Consider the following 21,665-nt stretch of genomic DNA (forward strand, 5'->3'; position numbering starts at 1 on the left):
AGAAGTACGAAGCACTGCATATAGAGAATTGTTTTGACTGGGGAGGAAGAAAGGATTAAAACCTCTGTGGGATGAAGAGACTCTGGACACAGTACGGTTATATGCACACAATAATATGATTATTGTGAATACTCAGATTAATATAATAGTTTGAGTAAACTTTGACATGCTTTGCAAGAAGAAAGAATTCCCTAATAATCCTGTTTACATGGACACATCTAAAAATCAGGCTACGAATGGGACTTGATAATTGTAAAACATAGCAAATCAAAATAAACTTTCTATCAGTGACAGGAAGGCTATTTGATTCAGAGTTCCGAGACAAAGTTTGTATGTAAAAATACATCTAAAGGTGCATAGTTCTATACAAAGAAACTAGCATCATCGTACGCAAAAGAGGCTCACGCTGCTGGGCCTGTACAACAGTCACACAACCTACCCTTTAATCGATTAGTAATAAATGCTGCAACTCATCTTTCATTTAATGACAGAGCAGCGTGAGGGAGTCCTACTGTGTAGACAGACCCAGAGAAGGCTCTGCTTACTGTGGAGCTGCATACTGTAGGCCACTGTGCTGGAGGAAGGCTGTGCAGGCAAATGTGGTAAAGGAAGTCTGCACAGGCAAATGTACTCAGGTAACTCTGCGCCTCCCGATGTGATAAGAGTAAGTCAACATAGGACTGTTCGCACAGACAATGTGCTGGACACCACTAACGGAGGGTGTAAACTAAAAACAGAGGGTCACAGGAGTTCTATTTAGCGTACTTTTGATTATTCCATGGGACATTCAATGTAGCGTAAGGGGTCAGAAGGACAGAGGTTATATTAAGATAGAGACCAACAGACTTCAGATTCAGATGCTTCAGATGCAGCTACAGTAGAGGAGACAGAGACGTATTCATTCACCTGTCCAGCCAACTCCAGGCGCTTGTTGCCATAGTAGTCTCGGTCATCCACCTTGTTCTCTCCTTGGGCTAGGATCACCCTGCGCACCATCACCGCTAGGTAGATACACTTGGCCCGGAAGTTAAACTCCTTCACCTGGAGGTGGAATAGAAAACAGGGTTTGAGTCGATCCCATTTCTATGTCAATTCAGGGAGTAAACTGAAATTGTAGTTTCTTCTCAGAGAATTGAGGAAAACTGGAATTTGAACTTTAGTTCACTTCCTGAATTGACCCCAACCCTGGTAGTAAAGTCACTGAATCATGTTAACACAAGTGTGTACCTTACAAATGTGTCCACTCATAGCCATATTAATAAAGACTAGATAAGGGTACAGGTGACAAAACTAAATAATCTTATGGTATGGCGAGCATAGTGCTTTAATCCTATCAACACCTGATACTACTGATCTTTCCATAGTAAATCCCGGGCCAGAGAGGTGTGTATAAAGCATTTTTTTTGGTGTGGTCAATCTGACAGCACTTACAGGTACATGAGTGAGGATGAGGGAAGCCAACAGCTCTCTGGCCTCCTCCATCTTGGTCTTCTTGGGCCCTCCCCACATGCGCTGTCTCCGCACCTTATTCCCAATGTATTTCAGAGCCTAGGGAACAGAGGGATGAGAATACAACATCTTTAACAGCACACCATTAATAAAAACGTCTCTCAGATCAAAGAGACAAACGTAAAAATAACTGGAGACGTAATTCCAAAGTGATGAAAAATGTGTGACATGCGCGTTCATTGTGTCGAGAAGAAAAGGACCCAAATTAACACTGAGGGATCAGAGTTGTAACGGGTCAAGTGAATCACAAAAAGCCACAACCGGATACGAGTCAGCCCTTATGCCCCCACACAACTATCACACCTGTGTCAGTGATCTTCTGTGTCATGCTCTAGTGAGAAGGTCAGAGGTCTGTGAGACTGAGCGCATCCTCCAGACCACCCACCCTGCAGGCTATAACTATTGGCTACTGAGGACACCAGTGAAGAGGCATGCCATCCTGACCTGTGTATTATGCTACCATAATGGCAAAGGCAGTCACTCAGAACAGAATCACAGTTTATGTTCATGTGTAAAAACATGGGTAAAATGTGCATGGCTCTCTGTTGAATTTCAAAGTTTCAATGTGACTCTCTCGCCAACAGGTTTTCCCACCCCTGGGCTAATATCTATTTTATAGGTCTACTGAGGCTTAGCTTGACGTATCGCGCATCAGAGGTATAATAACACTGAAAAGACATGAAAAACATGCATTCAAATCTAGTCCAAAGGACATTGCTAGGATGCTAATATGGCCCGCATCAATGCATTGCTGGTTCCTCCTGCTAGACAAGGGGGTTAATTTCAGACAAATTGGTCCACTGCATTCAACAACACATGTCAAAGAGGACATGTTGGCCTATTAAGTAATGACTTGATGAGGCGGAATATTCTTTAATTGCTAGGCATTACAAAGGCTGTGTCCCAAACTCAAGACATCAATACATTCTATTGAGAGCTGTTAAAATCGGGGTATTTGAAACAGTCAAGTCCTACTCCTTAGACAATATAATCAGGTCAAATGGTCAGGGGAAAAGGCCTAGTAAAGCCATGCATTCACTGGTTGCCAGAGTTCACTCAAATCACAAAATTACTTTTCCTTGCTTTGAAAGAACAGGACAAAGGAGAGACTGCAATCCATGCTTTAGGTTTATTTACCTAACCACTGTCACCAACTTAACTTTGTCAATGTACCCCAAATAACAACATATAAATAATAACAATAAAAATAATAACATTCATTCCAAAATCATCTCCAAGTAACTTGAAAAAGGGATAGATTTAAAGTTTTGTTGAGTTAGTTTGGGCATCACAACATGCTAACAACTTAAGTTACATGTATCACCTGTTCCTCCCAGGCCAGTGTGATTTAGAAACCTCTGACAAAGGTTCCAGAGAAGGAAGAGAGGGAATCATGTACCTGTATCTCAGTGAAGATCTGGGCTTTCTGGCACTCTTCCAGACTGGGGGAGAAGTTAGCCATGACGTGCTCCTCTGTCCCAATCATCTGCACTATCTCCTGGTCACTCTCCACACCCATAGCCTGTGTGAGGAGGATAGAGGGGGTTGAGGTACAGGAGGACATTCTTTTATTAGAGGGTTTGATATAAAGGAGATGAAATGTGGGAGGGAAAGGGTGGAGGGAAGGAATGAGGGCAGTATAGGAGGAGGTGGAGGTTTAAGGGCGAGGATTGAGGTGGATGACAGAGGTATCAGGGAAGTATGGAGGGGTGGGGGAATTTGAAGGAGGGCATATGGTAGAGAGGTACAAATGAAAGAATGATGAAGTGGAAAAGAAAGAGGTATAAAGGATTTAACAAAGAGGATGGGAGAAGAAAAGAGGAGTGGCTGGAAGATGGAGGAGATAAAGGGACAAGTACAGACAAGCAAAGAGATGAGGCAGAAGTCACAAGGTTCTCTGATTTTTGCTTATGCTAATGAGAAGCTGTGGAATTGGGGCTGGCTGGCCCACAATGCAGCTTGTCGGAGTTTGTAATACCAACAGGTTTCAAGCAGACCACCATAGGCCCTGTGCCCAAGAACACTAAGGTAACCTGCCTAAATGACTACTGACCCAAAGCATTCACAGTTGTAGCCATGAAATGCTTTGAAAGACTCACATCAACACCATTATCCCAGAAACCCTAGACCCACTCCAATGTGCATACTGCACCAACAGATCTGATGCAATCTCTATTGCACTCCACACTGCCCTTTCCCATCTGGACAAAAGGAACACCTATGTCAGAATGCAATTCATTGACTCCAGCTCAGCATTCAACACCATAGTGCCCTCAAAGCTGATCAAGAAGTTGCTCCTACCCATCTTTCCGGTCCTGCCGTACATACCTACACGTACGCTATGGTCACAAGACGCAGACCTCCTAATTGTCCCTAGAATTTCTAAGCAAACAGCTGGAGGCAGTGCTTTCTTCTATAGACCTCAATTTTTATGGAATGGTCTGCCTACCCGTGTGAGACGCAGACTCGGTCTCAACTTCTAAGTCTTTATTGAAGACTCATCTCTTCAGTAGGTCCTATGATTGAGTGTAGTCTGGCCCAGGAGTGTGAAGGTGAACGGAAAGGCACTGGAGCAACGAACCGCCTTGCTGTTTCTGCCTGGCCGGTTCCCCTCTCTTCACTGGGATTCTCCTCTAACCCTATTACAGGGAGTCACTGGCTTACTGTGCCGTGGCGGAGGTTGGGGTTTGGGTTCCTGGGTTCTTTGTGGGCTATATTTGGCCTTGTCTCAGGATGGTAAGTTGATGGATGAAGATATTCCTCTAGTGGTGTGGGGGGTGTGCTTTGGCAAAGTGGGTGGGGTTATATCCTGCCTCTATGGCCCTGTCCGGAGGTTACATTGGATGGGGCCACAGTGTCTCCCGACCCCCCTGTCAAAGCCTTCAGTATCGGGGGGGTGCTAGGGTTAGTCGGTTATATCTGGAGTATTTTGACAGACAGGCTCTCTCTGACTCCTTGCTGTCCCCAGTCCACCTGGCCGTGCTGCTGCTCCAGTTTCAACTGTTCTGCCTGCAGCTATGGAACCCTGACCTATTCACCGGACGTGCTACCTGTCCCAGACCTGCTGTTTTCAACTCTCTAGAGACAGCAGGAGCAGTAGAGACACTCTGAATGATCGGCTATGAAAAGCCAACTGACATTTACTCCTGAGGTGCTGACCTGTTGCACCCTCGACAAGCACTGTGATTATTATTATTTGACCCCATTGGTCATCTATGTAGATTTTAATATCTTGGCCATGTTCTGTTATAATCTCCACCCGGCACAGCCAGAAGAGGACTGGCCACCCCTCATAGCCTGGTTCCTCTCTAGGTTTCTTCCTCGGTTCTGGCCTTTCTAGGGAGTTTTTCTGAGCAACCGTTCTTATACACGTGCATTGCTTGCTGTTTGGGGTTTTAGGCTGGGTTTCTGTATAGCACTTTGAGATATCAGCTGATGTAAGAAGGGCTTTATAAATACATTTGATTTAAAGTTCATTGGCGTCCACATCACCAACAAACTGTCATGGTCCAAGTACACCAAGACAGTTGTGAAGAGGGCACGAAAAAAACCTATTCCCCTCGGGAGACTGAAAAGATTTGACATGGGTCCTCAGAGCCTCAAAAGTTTTACACCATCGAGAGCATCCTGATGGGTTGCATCACTGCCTGGTATGGCAACTGCTCGGCCTCTGACCGCAAGGCACTACAGAGGGTAGTGCGTACATCACCAGGGCCAAGCTTCCTGCCATCCAGGACCTCTATACCAGGCGGTGTCAGAGGAAGGCCGTAAAAATCGTCAAAGATTCCAGCCACCCTAGTCATAGACTGTTCACTCTGCTACTGCACGGCAAGTGGTACTGGAGCGCCAAGTCCTGGTCCAAGAGGCTTCTTAACAGCTTCTAACCCCAAGCCATAAGACTCCTGAACAGCTAATCAAATGGATACCCAGACTATTTGCATTGCCCCCCCCCCACGCTGCTGCTACTCTGTCATCTATGCATAGCCACTTTAATAACTCTACCTACATGTACATAATTACAGACACCCCTGCCTCCGCACATTGACTCTGTATTGGTACCACCTGTATATAATTCCACTATTGTTATTACCGCTGCTCTTTAATTATTTGTTATTTTCTGTATTCTTTATGGTTTTTCTTAGAACTGCATTGTTGGTTAAGGGCTTGTAGTAAGCATTTCACTATAAAGGTCCACACCTGTTGTATTCGGCACAGGTGACAAATAATCTTGTTGGGTCATAAAATCAAATGTTGTCACACAAACATTTCAGTAAAATTGTGTTCTGCTGTTGATTGAATGAAGCAAATCTAATTTTGAATGCAAATTTGAAGCAATTGTTACACAGCGCTAATGGCTGCAGCATGTCGCCGTTGCCGCCTGCTAAGACCACCCTCTGCCCCCAGCTGTGCTCTGGACACCATATGTGAACTGATTGCCCCCATCTATCTTCAGAGCTCGTGCTGCTAGGCGACCTAAACTGGAACATGCTTAACACCCCAGCCATCCTACAATCTAAGCTTGATGCCCCGTCAGTAGAGGATGCCTGGATATATTTTTTTAATGCCTTCCTCACCATCTTAAATAAACATGCCCCATTCAAGAAATGTAGAACCAGGAACAGATATAGCCCTTGGTTCTCCCCAGACCTGACTGCCCTTAACCAACACAAAAACATCCTATGGCGTTCTGCATTAGCATCGAACAGCCCCCGTGATATGCAGCTGTTCAGGGAAGCTAGAAACCATTATACACAGGCAGTTAGAAAAGCCAAGGCTAGCTTTTTCAAGCAGAAATTTGCTTCCTGCAACACGAACTCAAAAAAGTTCTGGGACACTGTAAAGTCCATGGAGAATAAGAACACCTCCTCCCAGCTGCCCACTGCACTGAAGATAGGAAACACTGTCACCACTGATAAATCCACCATAATTGAGAATTTCAATAAGCATTTTTCTACGGCTGGCCATGCTTTCAACCTGGCTACTCCTACCCCGGTCAACAGCACTGCACCCCCCACAGCAACTCGCCCAAGCCTTCCCCATTTCTCCTTCTCCCAAATCCAGTCAGCTGATGTTCTGAAAGAACTGCAAAATCTGGACCCCTACAAATGAGCCGGACTAGACAATCTGGACCCTTTCTTTCTAAAATTATCTGCCGAAATTGTCGCCACCCCTATTACTAGCCTGTTCAACCTCTTTCGTGTCGTCTGAGATTCCCAAAGATTGGAAAACAGCTGCGGTCATCCCCCTCTTCAAAGGGGGGAACACTCTTGACCCAAACTGCTACAGACCTATATCTATCCTACCCTGCCTTTCTAAGCTCTTTGAAAGCCAAGTCAACAAACAGATTACCGACCATTTCGAATCTCACCATACCTTCTCTGCTATGCAATCTGGTTTCAGAGCTGGTCATGGGTGCACCTCAGCCACACTCAAGGTCCTAAACGATATCTTAACCACCATCGATAAGAAACATTACTGTGCAGCCGTATTCATTAATCTGGCCATGGCTTTCGACTGTCAATCACCACATCCTCATCGGCAGACTCGACAGCCTTGGTTTCTCAAATGATTGCCTCGCCTGGTTCACCAAATACTTCTCTGATAGAGTTCAGTGTGTTAAATCGGAGGGTCTGCTGTCCGGACCTCTGGCAGTCTATGGGGGTGCCACAGGGTTCAATTCTTGGACCGACTCTCTTCTCTGTATACATCAATGATGTCGCTCTTGCTGCTGGTGAGTCTCTGATCCACCTCCACGCAGACGACACCATTCTGTATACTTCTGGCCCTTCTTTGGACACTGTGTTAACAACCCTCCAGGCAAGCTTCAATGCCATACAACTCTCCTTCCGTGGCCTCCAATTGCTCTTAAATACAAGTAAAACTAAATGCATGCTCTTCAACCGATCACTACCTGCACCTGCCCAACATCACTACTCTGGATGGCTCTGACTTAGAATACGTGGACAACTACAAATAACTAGGTGTCTGGTTAGACTGCAAACTCTCCTTCCAGACCCACATCAAACATCTCCAATCCAAAGTTAAATCTAGAATTGGCTTCCTATTTCGCAACAAAGCATCCTTCACTCATGCTGCCAAACATACCCTTGTAAAACTGACCATCCTACCAATCCTCGACTTCGGCGATGTCATTTACAAAATAGCCTCCAATACCCTACTCAACAAATTGGATGCAGTCTATCACAGTGCAATCCGTTTTGTCACCAAAGCCCCATATACTACCCACCATTGCGACCTGTACGCTCTCGTTGGCTGGCCCTCGCTTCATACTCGTCACCAAACCCACTGGCTCCATGTCATCTACAAGACCCTGCTAGGTAAAGTCCCCCCTTATCTCAGCTCGCTGGTCACCATCGCATCTCCCACCTGTAGCACACGCTCCAGCAGGTATATCTCTCTAGTCACCCCCAAAACCAATTCTTCCTTTGGCCGCCTCTCCTTCCAGTTCTCTGCTGCCAATGACTGGAACAAACTTCAAAAATCTCTGAAACTGGAAACACTTATCTCCCCCACTAGCTTTAAACACCAACTGTCAGAGCAGCTCACAGATTACTGCACCTGTACATAGCCCACCTATAATTTAGCCCAAACAACTACCTCTTTCCCTACTGTATTTTTTTATTTTTTTATTTTGCTCCTTTGCACCCCATTATTTTTATTTCTACTTTGCACATTCTTCCACTGCAAATCTACCATTCCAGTGTTTTACTTGCTATATTGTATTTACTTTGCCACGATAGCCTTTTTTTGCCTTTACCTCCCTTATCTCACCTCATTTGCTCACATTGTATATAGACTTGTTTATACTGTATTATTGACTGTATGTTTGTTTTACTCCATGTGTAACTCTGTGTCGTTGTATGTGTCGAACTGCTTTGCTTTATCTTGGCCAGGTCGCAATTGTAAATGAGAACTTGTTCTCAACTTGCCTACCTGGTTAAAGGTGAAAAAAAAAAAAAAAGTTTTTTTTTTAAATGTCCAAACACTGATTTTGATATTAGATTAGCTAATTTCATATCAGCTAATTAGTTATTAATTGGTAGTACAAGTGGGTTCCACTACCAACACATTGAACAACAACACTGAACAGGTTAGAGAGATGGCAGAGGCTGGCATTATCTGTATTCTGTAGTGAGACTGTAGTCATATTCTGTAGTCGAACAGCGCCACCATGTGGACTTGAAATTCTTACCTTGAATATAATGGCAATGGGGGCATCCTCTGACAGTGCGTTGTGTCTTAGGTAGAAGCGTCCCTGCTTAACGATCATATTGGTCCTGCTCTTCTTCTCATGGGTGGAACTGTAACCTCATGACAAAGCATGAGTGGAGAATGGTGGTTAGTGAACTGAGGGTTTGATAAACACATGTGGATACAGAGTATACAGTCTTACAATGATAAAGCACTCAAGTAAGCAATACATGAGAACACAAACTGCATCAATCCTGAAAGAAAGTAGGTATTGTTGGGTTCTGAGAATATGAAATATAATTATGTCACTGAGGGAGAGAGGGTCATGTATAATGTTTACATTATGTCAGGATATGTTATTGTAAGCCATCAGGGATCCTTTGGGAGGGATTCTCTGGGAGAAGAGACACCGTCTCGTACCAGTCACCATGACAGCCGTGAGTTGGGGAGGAGTGAGCACTTTGGGGCAGAGGTCAGGTCAGATGAAGTGAGGAAGAACAGATATCACTAAGGTTCTGTCTAGCAACCTTAGTGATATCTGTTCAGATGTGTAGGAGGAGACTCAGCAGAGGAGAAAGGGTGAAATATCAGTGCTTGTGTGAACATGTCGTCGTCTGTACAGCCGTTTGACCCTCTGGGATGAATAAACTTGGTTTAAGCTTTCATAGTGTCTGTCGAGTTGTTACTCTAATAATTAGAACCTAACAGTATGAAAATACCAACAGGAGCAAAGTGTTTCCACCAAACTGCAGCTGGAGCCTAAGTAGGGAGGCTAACAATCGGGTCGAGTCATTCTAAATACGAGTGACATCACCTGGTCACAGAGGCTCCTACTGCCCCCTTCCTGTCCTGCTCCACAATGATGCGGTTCTTTGACAGCTGCTCCTGGATCAGAATTACCTTCTCCTGACCTTTGACAATGAAATAGCCCCCTGTGGATGTAGAGACAAGGACGCAAATTCACACCTATGCATTCTGATGCTCGGCACTACAGCAATGATCCTTGGGATGGGCAATTCTGGTCCTACAAGGCCACTGTGTGCATGTTTTTGATCTAGCCCAGCTCTAACACACCTGGTTAGACTAATGTGGTCTAAATTGAAAATCGTCACTAGTTGATTACTTGAATCAGTGCTGGGCTGGAACAGGTCTTCACATACTGCAGGTGGCCCTCCAGGAGAAGAGTATGCCCCCCCCTCCTCCCCATGCAAAGGCGTTCAGCTAGGTGTCGCTTACCTGGGTCCAGAGGGCACTCGTTGAGTTTGGAGTACTCCATGGACGTCTTCCCCGTGAGGACACAGTTAGAGCTGCGCAGCATGATGGGCATCCTGGGTAGAATATAGTTCAACGCACTGTTAGTAGGAAAATCTCAGAGAGTGGTGCAAACAATACACATTCTATAGGAAGTTAAATATGTACTACCAAAGCACCGAACTTCAGTGAGGTAAGAACTGGTTAGTACCTTCCCCGTAGTGCGATAAAGAGAGGGTTTGCAGAGAGGGAGAGAGCAGTACCTTCCGATGGGCAAAGCATTGCGGATGATTCTCTGACTGCCACGGGTGTACTCGATGTCCACTGTGATGGGTGCAGAGTATGTCATGTCCCTGAGACGACACTAGTGGAAACAATGCGGCTTTAAAGTATTCACAAATGTTCATTTTTATCTCAAAGTGTGCTAAAATTCAGCTGTGGGTTGAGGAAGACCCAATATGTATATATTGTAATGTCCTCCTAGTTAAGCACAGAGACTATTCAACTGTGTGACACTATTATGCAATGGTTTGTGATATTTTGCAGGGAAGGGGAAACAGACTTAGATTCACCTCGTGTGGAGACACTGGTCTGGTTACATTGAAGCTCTCTTCAACATCAGGCATGCCAACGTATATATTGAGGTACCTGGAAATGGGACGTTGGTGTTATTTTAGTTTTAGAAATTATAGTGTAGTTTGCCATGGACTTTAAGTAAGCACATTCTTCAAAAAAATAGTCTTGACTGCTTGTTGCGTGTCTGCCTTGTAAGTAAAAAGTTGCTGGTCTAAGAAGGCTTTGAACCAGCAACATCGCATTCCCACCAATGTTTGTTGTTGTTGGATGGCATGTATAGGGAGTAGGACCAGCAGCTTACTTTAGGTACCACATGGGATCAGCATCACTTGTGATCTTTTCATTTGCTTTCATTATCTTCTTTATCTGTAATAAACCACACAAATGCTCAAATTTAGACATAGCTTGGTTAGCTACACAATACACTTGCAAAATACTGCCATATAGAAGTAGGCCTTGAACCAGAATCTGGCCTTACAAAAGACTCTGATATGGCAAAACTCCTTTAAGCCCAGGAAGCAGCCATTCACCAGCTTTTCAAGCTTAATGACCTTTTTTGGAAGTACATACCGACCGTGACCGCAGTAAGTGACTATAGTTGCTAATCGAAAATCCGTATTTTGTGAGTAACAAACATATTTTGATATTATTCATCTTGAAAAGCTGGTGAATGACAAATTGAATGGCTACTTCCTGGGCTTAAAGGAGATTCACCATATCAATGTCTTCTGTAAGCCCAGATTCTGGTTCAGCCCAGCCTAAACTGCTGATATGTTTTTTTCATGTGGCCATTCTATACATTATATTTCTATCCTTATGTTACACCAAGTGATGAAACTGTTGCTTTACCTCAACATTGATGAAGTAGTTGAAGGAGTCAATGTGCTGTTTCACCAGACCTTTCACCTGAAATATCAGACATTAATAGAGGGACTAGAGATGGCAAAGAGACAGTAAAAGTGAATTATCCGGGTGCATGTGGAATTCACTATCATTAGCTATATCCACTATATAGTAGAAATAGCAAAAACTCTTACCTTCAAAAAAGCTGGCAATAGTTTCCATTTTTCCTATGGGAAAAAAAGAGATCCAAGTAAAGAAACAATAATACACATCAGGATGTAGCTAGGAGTTGGTATCCAGCTGGCTCCCTAGGCGGCATTCTGCCTTCTCCCAGCAGTTTTCAGCCATTAGCTTCACCTGGCTCATGTGAACTACAATCCCGACACTGTTTTAAAACGTCAATAATCATCTCTTACTATACAGCTTTCTAAACGTTTGGCCCTCATCTTTCAGTTTTGCACAGATCCATGCAGCTATGGGTGCCTCCATCTGACAAAACTACACGTCTGCTACACTTCCTGAGATACCCCAGGGAGGAAGAGGTAAAGAGAGCAGCCCAACTCTGCAGAAAATATGTCTCCCTCTGTTTTTCCGCACACCAAGCAAGGAGTTTTTCTATGGAGGTCAATGAGAAAGTGTCAAATTCGGTCAACAAAAAAAATGAATGGCTTATTTGAAATGAATAGAAATGTCGTAATGCTTAGGTTGTTACAAGTGTACTGCTATATGGCCCCCGAGTGGCGAAGCCACTGCATCTCAGTGCAAGAGTGCAAGAGGCATCACTACAGTACCTGGTTCAAATCCAGGCTGTATCAAATCCGGCCGTGATTGGGAGTCCCACAGGGTGGAGCACAATTGGCCCAGCGTTGTGCGGCTTCGGCCATAATTGTAAATAAGAATTTGTTCTTAACTGACTTGCAATGTTAAATAAAGCTTAAATAAAAATGTATATACGTAGGACATGTGACATCAGCGCAGCTTAGCTTTGAGAAAAAAAACACTATCGGAGTGGTCTCGAGATGGCTATGCATACTCATGCAATGAGGCTAGTAGCATAGCATCTTTCTCCATTGAATATAGGCAGTTGACGTCAACAACCCTCATCGAATATTTTTTTTAAAGTATTAAAATAATGAGATGTGTCCAATCCAAAGAAAGGCATGAGCTAGACAGCGCGATGTGCCGTTTTGTGTCTTGTCAGTATATCCATAAGCTTTGGTTACACTAACACACAGGTGTTCAGAGCATTCTAGATAGCTAGTTGTCTTCCGTAAACGAGTGCTGTAACATGGAGATATGGCTGTGTGGTAACACTAACCCTATCAAGGTGTATCATTTTAACCTTTTGGTTTTTGAAAATTATTTATTGCTGATATGAAAGATGACACCTGTTAGAGCATTGCCACTCTCAACAAAAATCCCCCTTACAGAAGATGCTTTGTCCAATGATTTATGTGTAATGGAACTGAGTTAAGATCAAGAGCTAGTATCTAGCTAGCCTGGCACCCAGAAATAAGTTTGAATCAGGTAAGTTTCCTATTAGGACCTCTACAAGACAGAATATTGAATAATAAAAATAAATTTGCCCGTATGGTTGGTCCTTTTGGCAGTAGGAATGGGAGACAATATAGCCACAGGAAAGTATAATAAACTTTTCAAAGCGCTGGTAGCGCATTCAACTTTTTATCAATTGAAGCATGCGCACAAGATACAAATACATGCATCAGATGCATGCATACTTCGAGATTGTGCATGTGTTTACATGGTTCTGCCCATATGATTTTTATCAAATGGGGGGGTCTAATCCAGAATGCTGATTGGCTAAAGCCACATTCCAGCCGGTGTTAATTCCACAAATTATCACCAGCTAAATCTGACATTAAAATGCCTATTTACTCTGTTCCATCTGACTGCGCAATCCACTGTCGCATCAGCCCGGCAATTTATATACTTGATCTCCACTATAAAAACCATCTAGACGTTCTCACAATTCTTTTAGACTAATATTTAGTTTTCAACAGCGGAGAATTGTATAAACCTTGCTGTCCGTCTCTCCGACATTGTTTCAATATTCAAATTCGATCTCCAGCTGTCCCATATAATGAACGAGTCTGGAGGAGACAGATAGGCAGGCAGCCGAAATCATGAATCAGCTGGCATCCATTTTTATGGATATATACAGTCGTGGCCAAAAGTTGAGAATGACACTAATGTTAATCTTCAAAGTTTGCTGCCTCAGTTTGTATGATGGCAATTTGCATATACTCCAAAATGTTATGAAGAGTGATCAGACGAATTGCAATTAATTGCAAAGTACCTCTTTGCCATGCAAATGAACTGAATCCCCCAAAAACATTTCAGCCCTGCCACAAAAGGACCAGCTGACATGTCAGTGATTCTCTCGTTAACACAGGTGTGAGTGTTGACAAGGACAAGGCTGGAGATCACTCTGTCATGCTGATTGAGTTTGAATAACAGACTGGAAGCTTCAAAAGTAGGGTGGAGCTTGGAATCATTGTTCTTCTTCTGTCAACCATGGTTAACTGCAAGGAAACACGTGCCGTCATCATTACTTTGCACAAAAAGGGATTCACAGGCAAGGATATTGCTGCCAGTAATATTGCACCTAAATCAACCATTTATCAGATCATCAAGAACTTCAAGGAGAGCGGTTCAATTGTTGTGAAGAAGGCTTCAGGGCACCCAAGAAAGTCCAGCAAGCGCCAGGACCTTCTCCTAAAATTGATTCAGCTGCGGGATACAGTACAGAGCTTGCTCAGGTATGGCAGCAGGCAGGTGTGAGTTCATCTGCACGCACAGTGAGGCGAAGACTTTTAGAGGATGGCCTGGTGTCAAGAAGGGCAGTAAAGAAGCCACTTCTCTCCAGGAAAAACATCAGGGACAGACTGATATTCTGCAAAAGGTACAGGGATTGGACTGCAGAGGACTGAGGTAAAGTCATTTTCTCTGAATCCCCTTTCCGATTGTTTGGGGCATCCGGAAAAAAGCTTGTCCGGAGAAGACAAGGAGAGCGCTACCATCAGTCCTGTGTCATGCCAACAGTAAAGCATCCTGAGACCATTCATGTGTGGGGTTTCTTCTCAGCCAAGGGAGTGGGCTCACTCACAATTTTGCCCAAGAACACAGCCATGAATAAAGAATGGTACCAACACATGCTCCGAGAGCAACTTCTCCCAACCATCCAGGAACAGTTTAGTGACGAACAATGCCTTTTCCAGCATGATGGAGCACCTTGCCATAAGTCAAAAGTGATAACTAAGTGTCTCGGAAACAAAACATTGATATTTTGGGTCCATGGCCAGGAAACTCCCCAGACTTTAATCCCATTGAATTTGTGGTCAATCCTCAAGAGGCGGGTGGACAAACAAAAACACACATTCTGACAAACTCCAAGAATTGATTATGCAAGAATGGGCTGCCAAATCAGGATGTGGCCCAGAAGCTCATTGATAGCATGTCAGGGCAGATTGCAGTGGTCTTTAAAAAGAAGGGTCAACACTGCAAATATTGACTCTTTGCATCAACTTCATGTAATTGTCAATAAAAGCCTTTGACACTTATGAAATGCGTGTAATTACACTTCCGTAGTCCATAGTAACATCTGACAAAAATATCTAAAGACACTGAGGCAGCAACCTTTGAAAATGAATATTTGTCATTCTCAAAACTTTTGGCCACGACTGTACAAAGAAATGTCAATTGAAAAAAGGTCAAATGAACCTAAGGGCATCTAGTTTGCAGTCTTTCCAGGTTCAGTTTTAAGTGATTGTGTTAACTGAGTTGTTGGCTAGCTTCTCTGAACAACAGTGTCCAGTGACGAGTGAGCACATTTTCGATGCCAGGCAAAATAGCGCCTCATTAACTCATTGTTATCGATGTATCCAAATAAATGTCACTAGAAAACAGCTTAAACAAATACGGCTACTTTGCTGTTATTCCTTTAGCACGAACGACCAGCCGGCTTGGGTAGCAACGCTAGATTTGTGTCGTGACTATATCTTGTGGAAAGGATGAAATAGTACCTACAAATTCATGAAAATAACTTGTTTAACCTAAATCTGTCAATCATTATTTGTATGTTGGTAACCCGTTGTACAAAAGTGATAATGCCCGAGAATGCGGTGTTTGGAGGATATATTGGCACGGTTTGCCGGTACTCGACATCGTCCCGGGCTAACACCCGTGCCAATATATCCTCCAAACACCGGCATCTCGGGCATTTTCACTTAATTCTGACTTGTAAAGGTCGTGAGGGAGCTTTCCTGATTCAAACGCAGATTTCTGCCTTAGAACTCAATGCAATTCAAAGTCGGGTTTCTAGGCAAGTAGCTAGCTAACTTAGCTAAAAACGACATGCGTTCGCTAACGTTACATTGAAAATGAAAACAACACATAGCAGGTGGCAATATGCAAACTGCACACCACTCCCGCGTATCTGTTCGCCCAGTCATCCTATTGTGCTAATGCAACAATATAATTACCTCTATAGTATTGACAGGAGCCGCGAGCTGCTGGTGAGTCATATCTCCAAACTCTTCTCCAAGGATTTCCATTATTTTTATTGTTTGTGTGAAAACGTGTAAACACCAGAACACATTTCCAATGTTTCTCCTGCAACCGGAAGCTGCTACAGCATGTACGCTTCGATGTGTCACAGCAAAAGACTACCGTGCTGAACAAGAAAACTTTACCAGATACTTCTTCTGTGGTTTGTATATGGCTGTTGGTAGACATCTTTAAGTGTATGACCACGACCAACTGGACTGGAGTGTGGACCAGACAGGAAAGGTATAAATGCGAAACGAAATACATAATTACTTACACCCCCTGAATATTTTCTCAGCAGTTCACTTATGCTTGGCTCTTCAACACCATTACTCATTAAATCTGATAACAATCTCTCCCTTTCCCTCCCATATGGCTGGCACTGAAATAGCACATGTTCCACTGTCTCCATCTCCTCCTGACAGTGATCACACTTCCCAGTCAATGTTTTCCTACCAATTTCAATATAATGTTGTGTCCCAGTCTTAGTCTTGTGATTACACTTTCTCCCTTCTCTCTTGACCAGAGGACCTCCCCGCCCCCACCAGTGCATATATTCAAGACACCATAGTACTGAGTTCTTAAATGTTCACTTACAATATGTACTGGATCTACTCCTTCCTCACCAGCTCTTACCCTCTCAAGAAACCCTAGGTTTATAATTGACTTAGTGAGCAACCAAGGTGGGATAGCAGGAAGAACCACAGAGGGGCTGAACTCCTTCCCAAACAGTCCCATCTCTGTCGCCATGGCTCATGCCATTACCTATCCACACAAAACTTGTATTCAGATCTTGTTCATGCTCCCAGCACTCTAGGAGCACTTTTTTTTGTAGGATATGTAACCTTATGTCCTTTTACCCAATATGTAATGGTTAGTTGTTGTTGTTTTGTCAACTTTAACGGCATTATCAGATACTGAGTTTCACAAATATTTTTTACCACACATGTAATTCAGCTATGGAATGTATAGGGCAATTCCATGGTAATGAAACTGGGCTGAATTGCTCAGTAGATTACAGTACAGAAGAGAACAGTAGAGTACATACAGCAGTACAGCAATACTCAACTTTTTTTTTACTTTACTGTACTCTACTGTACTGTGTTCTCTAAACTTGTGAAAACTTAGACATCTACGATTGGTTTAGATTTGGTCTGGACCAATCATGGAGGTCTAGGTTTTGACCAAATCAAGGCTGGTCTGAACCGGACCAAAAATCAACATCTGTGGACGTTGAAAAAGAACACCGGACCATAACAAAAAATGATGTCTGTGGGCGTTGAAATCAAGGCCAGGGGGGACTGACCAAATTTCAACTACTTCTCAAGGTCCATTGGTCGGTGCTCAGTGGGTAAGGATGCTCGTTACAGTAAAGGAAATGAGAGGTGGCATTAGGGAGAGAAATGTGTAAATATCTCAAAGAAATGTGGGATTTTGGTAATGAAATTTCAAGGCACAGGGCAATGTTTCTTATACTTACAGAAGGCAAATAATTTATCCAAAACTAAATCAACAGTTTGATTTATTAGGGAAGTATTCAGACCCCTTGACATTTCCCAAAGTTTGTTACGTTACACCCTTATTATAAAATTGATTAAATAGATTTTTTCCCCTTAACAATCTACACACAATACCCCATAATGGCAAAGCAAAAACTGAAAATCACATTTACTTAAGTATGCAGACCCTTTACTCAGTACTTTGTTGAAGCACCTTTGGCAGCGATTACAGCCTCGAGTCGTCTTGGGTATGATGCTACAAGCTTGGCACACCTGTATTTGGGGAGTTTCTCCCATTCTTCTCTGCAAACCCTCTCAAGCTCTGTCAGGTTGGATGTGGAGTGTTCCTGCACAGCTATTTTCAGGTCTCTCCAGAGATGTTTGATCGGGTTCTGAGTGCTCTGGAGCAGGTTTTCAGCAAGGTTAAAACTCTGTACTTTGATCAGTTAATCTTTCCCTCAATCCTGACTTGTCTCCCGGTCCCTGTCGCTGAAAAACATCCCCACAGCATGATTCTGCCACCCCCATGCTTCACCGTAGGGATGGTGCTAGCTTTCCTCCAGACATGACGCTTGGCATTCAGGCCAAAGAGTTCAATCTTGGTTTCATCAGACCAGAGAATCTTATTTCTTGTGGTTTGAGAGTCCTTTAGGTCCCCTTTGGCGAACTCCAAGCGGGCTGTCATGTGCCTTCTACTGAGGACTGGCTTCTGTTAGGCTACTCTACCATAAAGGCCTGATTGGTGGAGTGCTGCAGAGATGGGAGAACCTTCCAGAAGGACAACCATCTCCACAGAGGAACTCTGGAGCTCTGTCAGAGTGACCATTTGGGTTCTTGGTCACCTCCCTGACCAAGGCCCTTGTCCCCTGATTGCTCATTTCTGCCAGGCGGCCAGCTCTAGGAAGAGTCTTGGTGGTTTCAAACTTCTTCCATTTAAGAATGATGGAGGCCACTGTGTTCTTGGGACCTTCAATGCTGCAGACATTTTTTGGTACCCTTCCCCAGATCTGTGCCTTGACACAATCCTGTCTCGGAGCTCTACGGACAATTCCTTCGACCTCATGGCTTGGTTTTTGCTCTGACACGCACTGTCAACCGTGGGACCTTATATAGACAGGTGTGTGCCATTCCAAATCATGTCCAATTAATTGAATTTACCACAGGTGGAATCAAGTTGTAGAAACATCTCAAGGATGATCAATGGAAACAGGATGCACCTGAGCTCAATTTCGAGTTTCATAGCAAAGGGTCTGAATACTTATGTAAAAAAGGTATTTCTGTTTTTTTATTTGTAATACATTTGCAAAAATGTCTAAAAACCTGTTTTCGCTTTGTCGTTATGGGGCATTGTGTGTAGATTGATGGGAAAAAAAAGATTTACCGGTAATCAATTTTAGAATTTGGAAAAAGTGAAGGGGTCTGAATACTTTGATATTAGCTGGTAGGAGTCTTTACTTAAAGATGATTGTGTTTTGATGTATTTCTAATATCTTTTAAGACTTTTTCTGGTAGATGTTTTCTAAGACCGCCTTTCCATCTGTTTGATCAGATGGAAAGGGGGACAAAGCCTTTATTTTTCCTAATATTTAGGATAGAAAATGGTTGTAAAATTTAAATATGCCTCCATGAATTGTTTTTTAGACTCTTTGATTTAATTTGGCACAAGATTTGACATGTTCCTATGAACTTCACATGTTGGCGCTCATGGGTCCTTTTACATGGAAATGCCCTGTAGTAAGCCTGCAATCTGTTTGCAATTGGGTACAGTGCCTTCAGAAATTATTCATACCCTTTGACTTATTCCACATTTTGTTGTGTTACAGCCTGAATTCAAAATGGTCTAAATTGATTTTTTTCATTCTACACACAAGAGTTTCTCTCTACACACAATACCCCATAAGTGAACGCATGTTTATAGAAATTTCTGCTAATGTATTGAAATGATATACAGAACTATCTTATATACATTACTATTCACACCCCTGAGTCAATACATGCTAGAATCACCTTTGGCAGCGATTACAGCTGTGTCTTTATGGGCATGTATCTAAGAGCTTTGCACATCTGGATTGTACAATATTTGCACATTATTCTTTTTAAAATTCTTCATGCTCTGTCAAGTTGGTTGTTGATCATTGCTAGACAGCTATTTTCAAGTCTTGCCATAGATTTTCAAGCTGATTTAAGTCCAAATGGTAACTAGGCAACTCAGGAACATTCATGGTCTTCTTGGTAAGCCACTCCAGTGTATATTTGGCCTTGTGTTTTAGGTTATTGTTCTGCTGAAAGGTGAATTTGTCTCCCAGTGTGTGTTGGAAAGCAGACTGAACCAGGTTTTCCTCTAGGATTTTGCCTGTACTTAGCTCTGTTCCGTACATTTCTATCCCAAAACATATGAAGTGGTACTCAGTGATGTGTTGGATTTGCCCCATTGATACACCATCCAAAGTATGATTAATAACTTACCCATGCTCAAAGGGTTATTCAATGTTTGCTGTATTTACATTTTTACCCATCTACCAATAGGTGCACTTCTTAAATGGTTCTTCTGTTCTACATGTTATGTCTGATGGTTTAATGGATCCTGGTACTGCTCTCTGACCTAACCTGACCTCCCACCTCTGACATCCCTCTGACTATCAGAAAATGTTCAGTTGATCTTTACCATGTTCAATTTTCCATTGGGGCTGTTGAGCACAGTGACACCGGAAGCTGTGAGGGCACTAACTGTCAGGGCCATTAGGTGCTGTAGAGAGCTCTCGGCCTCCTCCCCCTAACAGGATGGTCCATAGGCACATATTTAAAACTGTGCCAGAACCTCCACAGGAACACAGTACCTCCCTGGAGAGCACAGGCAAGATGTAACCAACTATCTGGGCACAAAACCAAAGCATGAATTACTGTCTTACCTTGTCCATAGACAACTTAGGGTAAGGAAACCAATGTATCATTTTCTAAAATGGGTGAATAATCCCTTTAATATGTTCATTTTAACTGCCATATTGATTACTTCTCATCACATATTTGAATATTCTAGTGTTGTATAGAATACATACAACAAACAAGTGATTGGTGGAGCACTTAGCATTTGGCTATGTACATACCTATTAAGGACAATACATCCACCTTGCTGACCATTTTTTCTTTCTCAAGCTGTTGCTTGAATCCTTCTTGGTTGAAGACCCTTGACATCATCAGTCCAAAGATGGACCCAAAGATGTGGAGCAGCATGATGGTATTCAGGGACCCTGCCTGTGTGTTGACATTACAATCCTATAGATTTCGTTGTTTTAGCTTTGAAACAAATTGAACGAAGCCAAGTAAAACCAAAAACCAGATATTTCCTCTGTACTACAAAGACTCAAAGCCATTTAGGATAACTGCCCACTACACAGCCATCGCTGCCACCAGGAGGGTAAATCCAGATCTTCTGAATCTATATCACACCAGTAATGTGGCCAGAAAGCCAAATCCCAGAATCACCATCATGTTCAAACCTGGAATTCAGTATATAGATAAAAATGGTACACATAATGTTGGTGTCATAGAAAGAAAGGGAGAGTGGGGAAATAAGTGTAGACCCTACAATATCATCCATTAAATGTCAATAATTACAACAAAACCATTTAAGGGTACAAAACTTCTGCTGAGCCCTGTTCATGTCACCTGCTTTTTGAGGCCTACCAGGGTGGCTTGACAGGTCAGGGTGGCAGGCCTGACCTCCTGGATGGACTTACCTAACCTCCTGCCCATCAGGCCTGTTACGGAAGACTATGAGCGGGTTTCCCAGACAATGATTAAGCATTGTCCTGGACAACAACAACAAAATTCAGTGGAGAAACTGTGTAGTGCCGTTTATTTCCCTCTGACATTATATCAGATTTTTTTTTAAATAAAACACACAATTTTGGATCACTTTGGATCACATACATCTATGCTCTAACTAAACTAAACTATGATAGAAATTCCAATAGTAGTGTGTCTTAATTAAAATAAATTCAATGTTTTCAATGGAGATCTCCATTTTGTCATGTTTTTCCAACTTCTAGAAAGATTTTAACCCACTTAGTCCCAAAAAGCTTTCACCGTCATTTTAAAGCGCCTAGATTTTTTGGTTACTTGAGAAAGTAATTTCTGAAGATTCTTCAAGAGGTACACGCTGGTTTAAGGTCAACCCTGTAACTTGAACTGAATTCTAGTTTTAATATG

At 42.9% G+C, this 21,665-nt stretch overlaps 1 protein-coding gene and 1 pseudogene across 1 annotated transcript in view; both read right to left on the reverse strand.

Annotated features, from left to right (window-relative positions):
• polr3b (polymerase (RNA) III (DNA directed) polypeptide B) overlaps positions 1 to 16,072 on the reverse strand; it is a 39,574-nt gene extending 23,502 nt beyond the window's left edge. Inside the window, exons 1-12 of the mRNA XM_042301639.1 lie at positions 15,894 to 16,072; positions 11,586 to 11,618; positions 11,398 to 11,454; positions 10,850 to 10,914; positions 10,545 to 10,620; positions 10,236 to 10,336; positions 9,958 to 10,049; positions 9,536 to 9,653; positions 8,723 to 8,831; positions 2,909 to 3,031; positions 1,432 to 1,548; positions 907 to 1,041 (exon numbers count right to left, since the gene is read on the reverse strand). Of these exons, the coding sequence (XP_042157573.1) occupies positions 907 to 1,041; positions 1,432 to 1,548; positions 2,909 to 3,031; positions 8,723 to 8,831; positions 9,536 to 9,653; positions 9,958 to 10,049; positions 10,236 to 10,336; positions 10,545 to 10,620; positions 10,850 to 10,914; positions 11,398 to 11,454; positions 11,586 to 11,618; positions 15,894 to 15,965 (1,098 nt within the window). The 5' untranslated portion in view covers positions 15,966 to 16,072. The remainder of the gene's footprint in view (positions 1 to 906; positions 1,042 to 1,431; positions 1,549 to 2,908; positions 3,032 to 8,722; positions 8,832 to 9,535; positions 9,654 to 9,957; positions 10,050 to 10,235; positions 10,337 to 10,544; positions 10,621 to 10,849; positions 10,915 to 11,397; positions 11,455 to 11,585; positions 11,619 to 15,893) is intronic.
• A 4,034-nt stretch (positions 16,073 to 20,106) lies between these two features.
• Positions 20,107 to 20,945, reverse strand: LOC112218998 (annotated as a pseudogene).
• Between the last annotated feature and the right edge of the window lie 720 nt (positions 20,946 to 21,665).

The sequence above is a fragment of the Oncorhynchus tshawytscha genome, linkage group LG19, assembly GCF_018296145.1.
Source record: "Oncorhynchus tshawytscha isolate Ot180627B linkage group LG19, Otsh_v2.0, whole genome shotgun sequence".
NCBI lineage: Eukaryota > Metazoa > Chordata > Actinopteri > Salmoniformes > Salmonidae > Oncorhynchus > Oncorhynchus tshawytscha.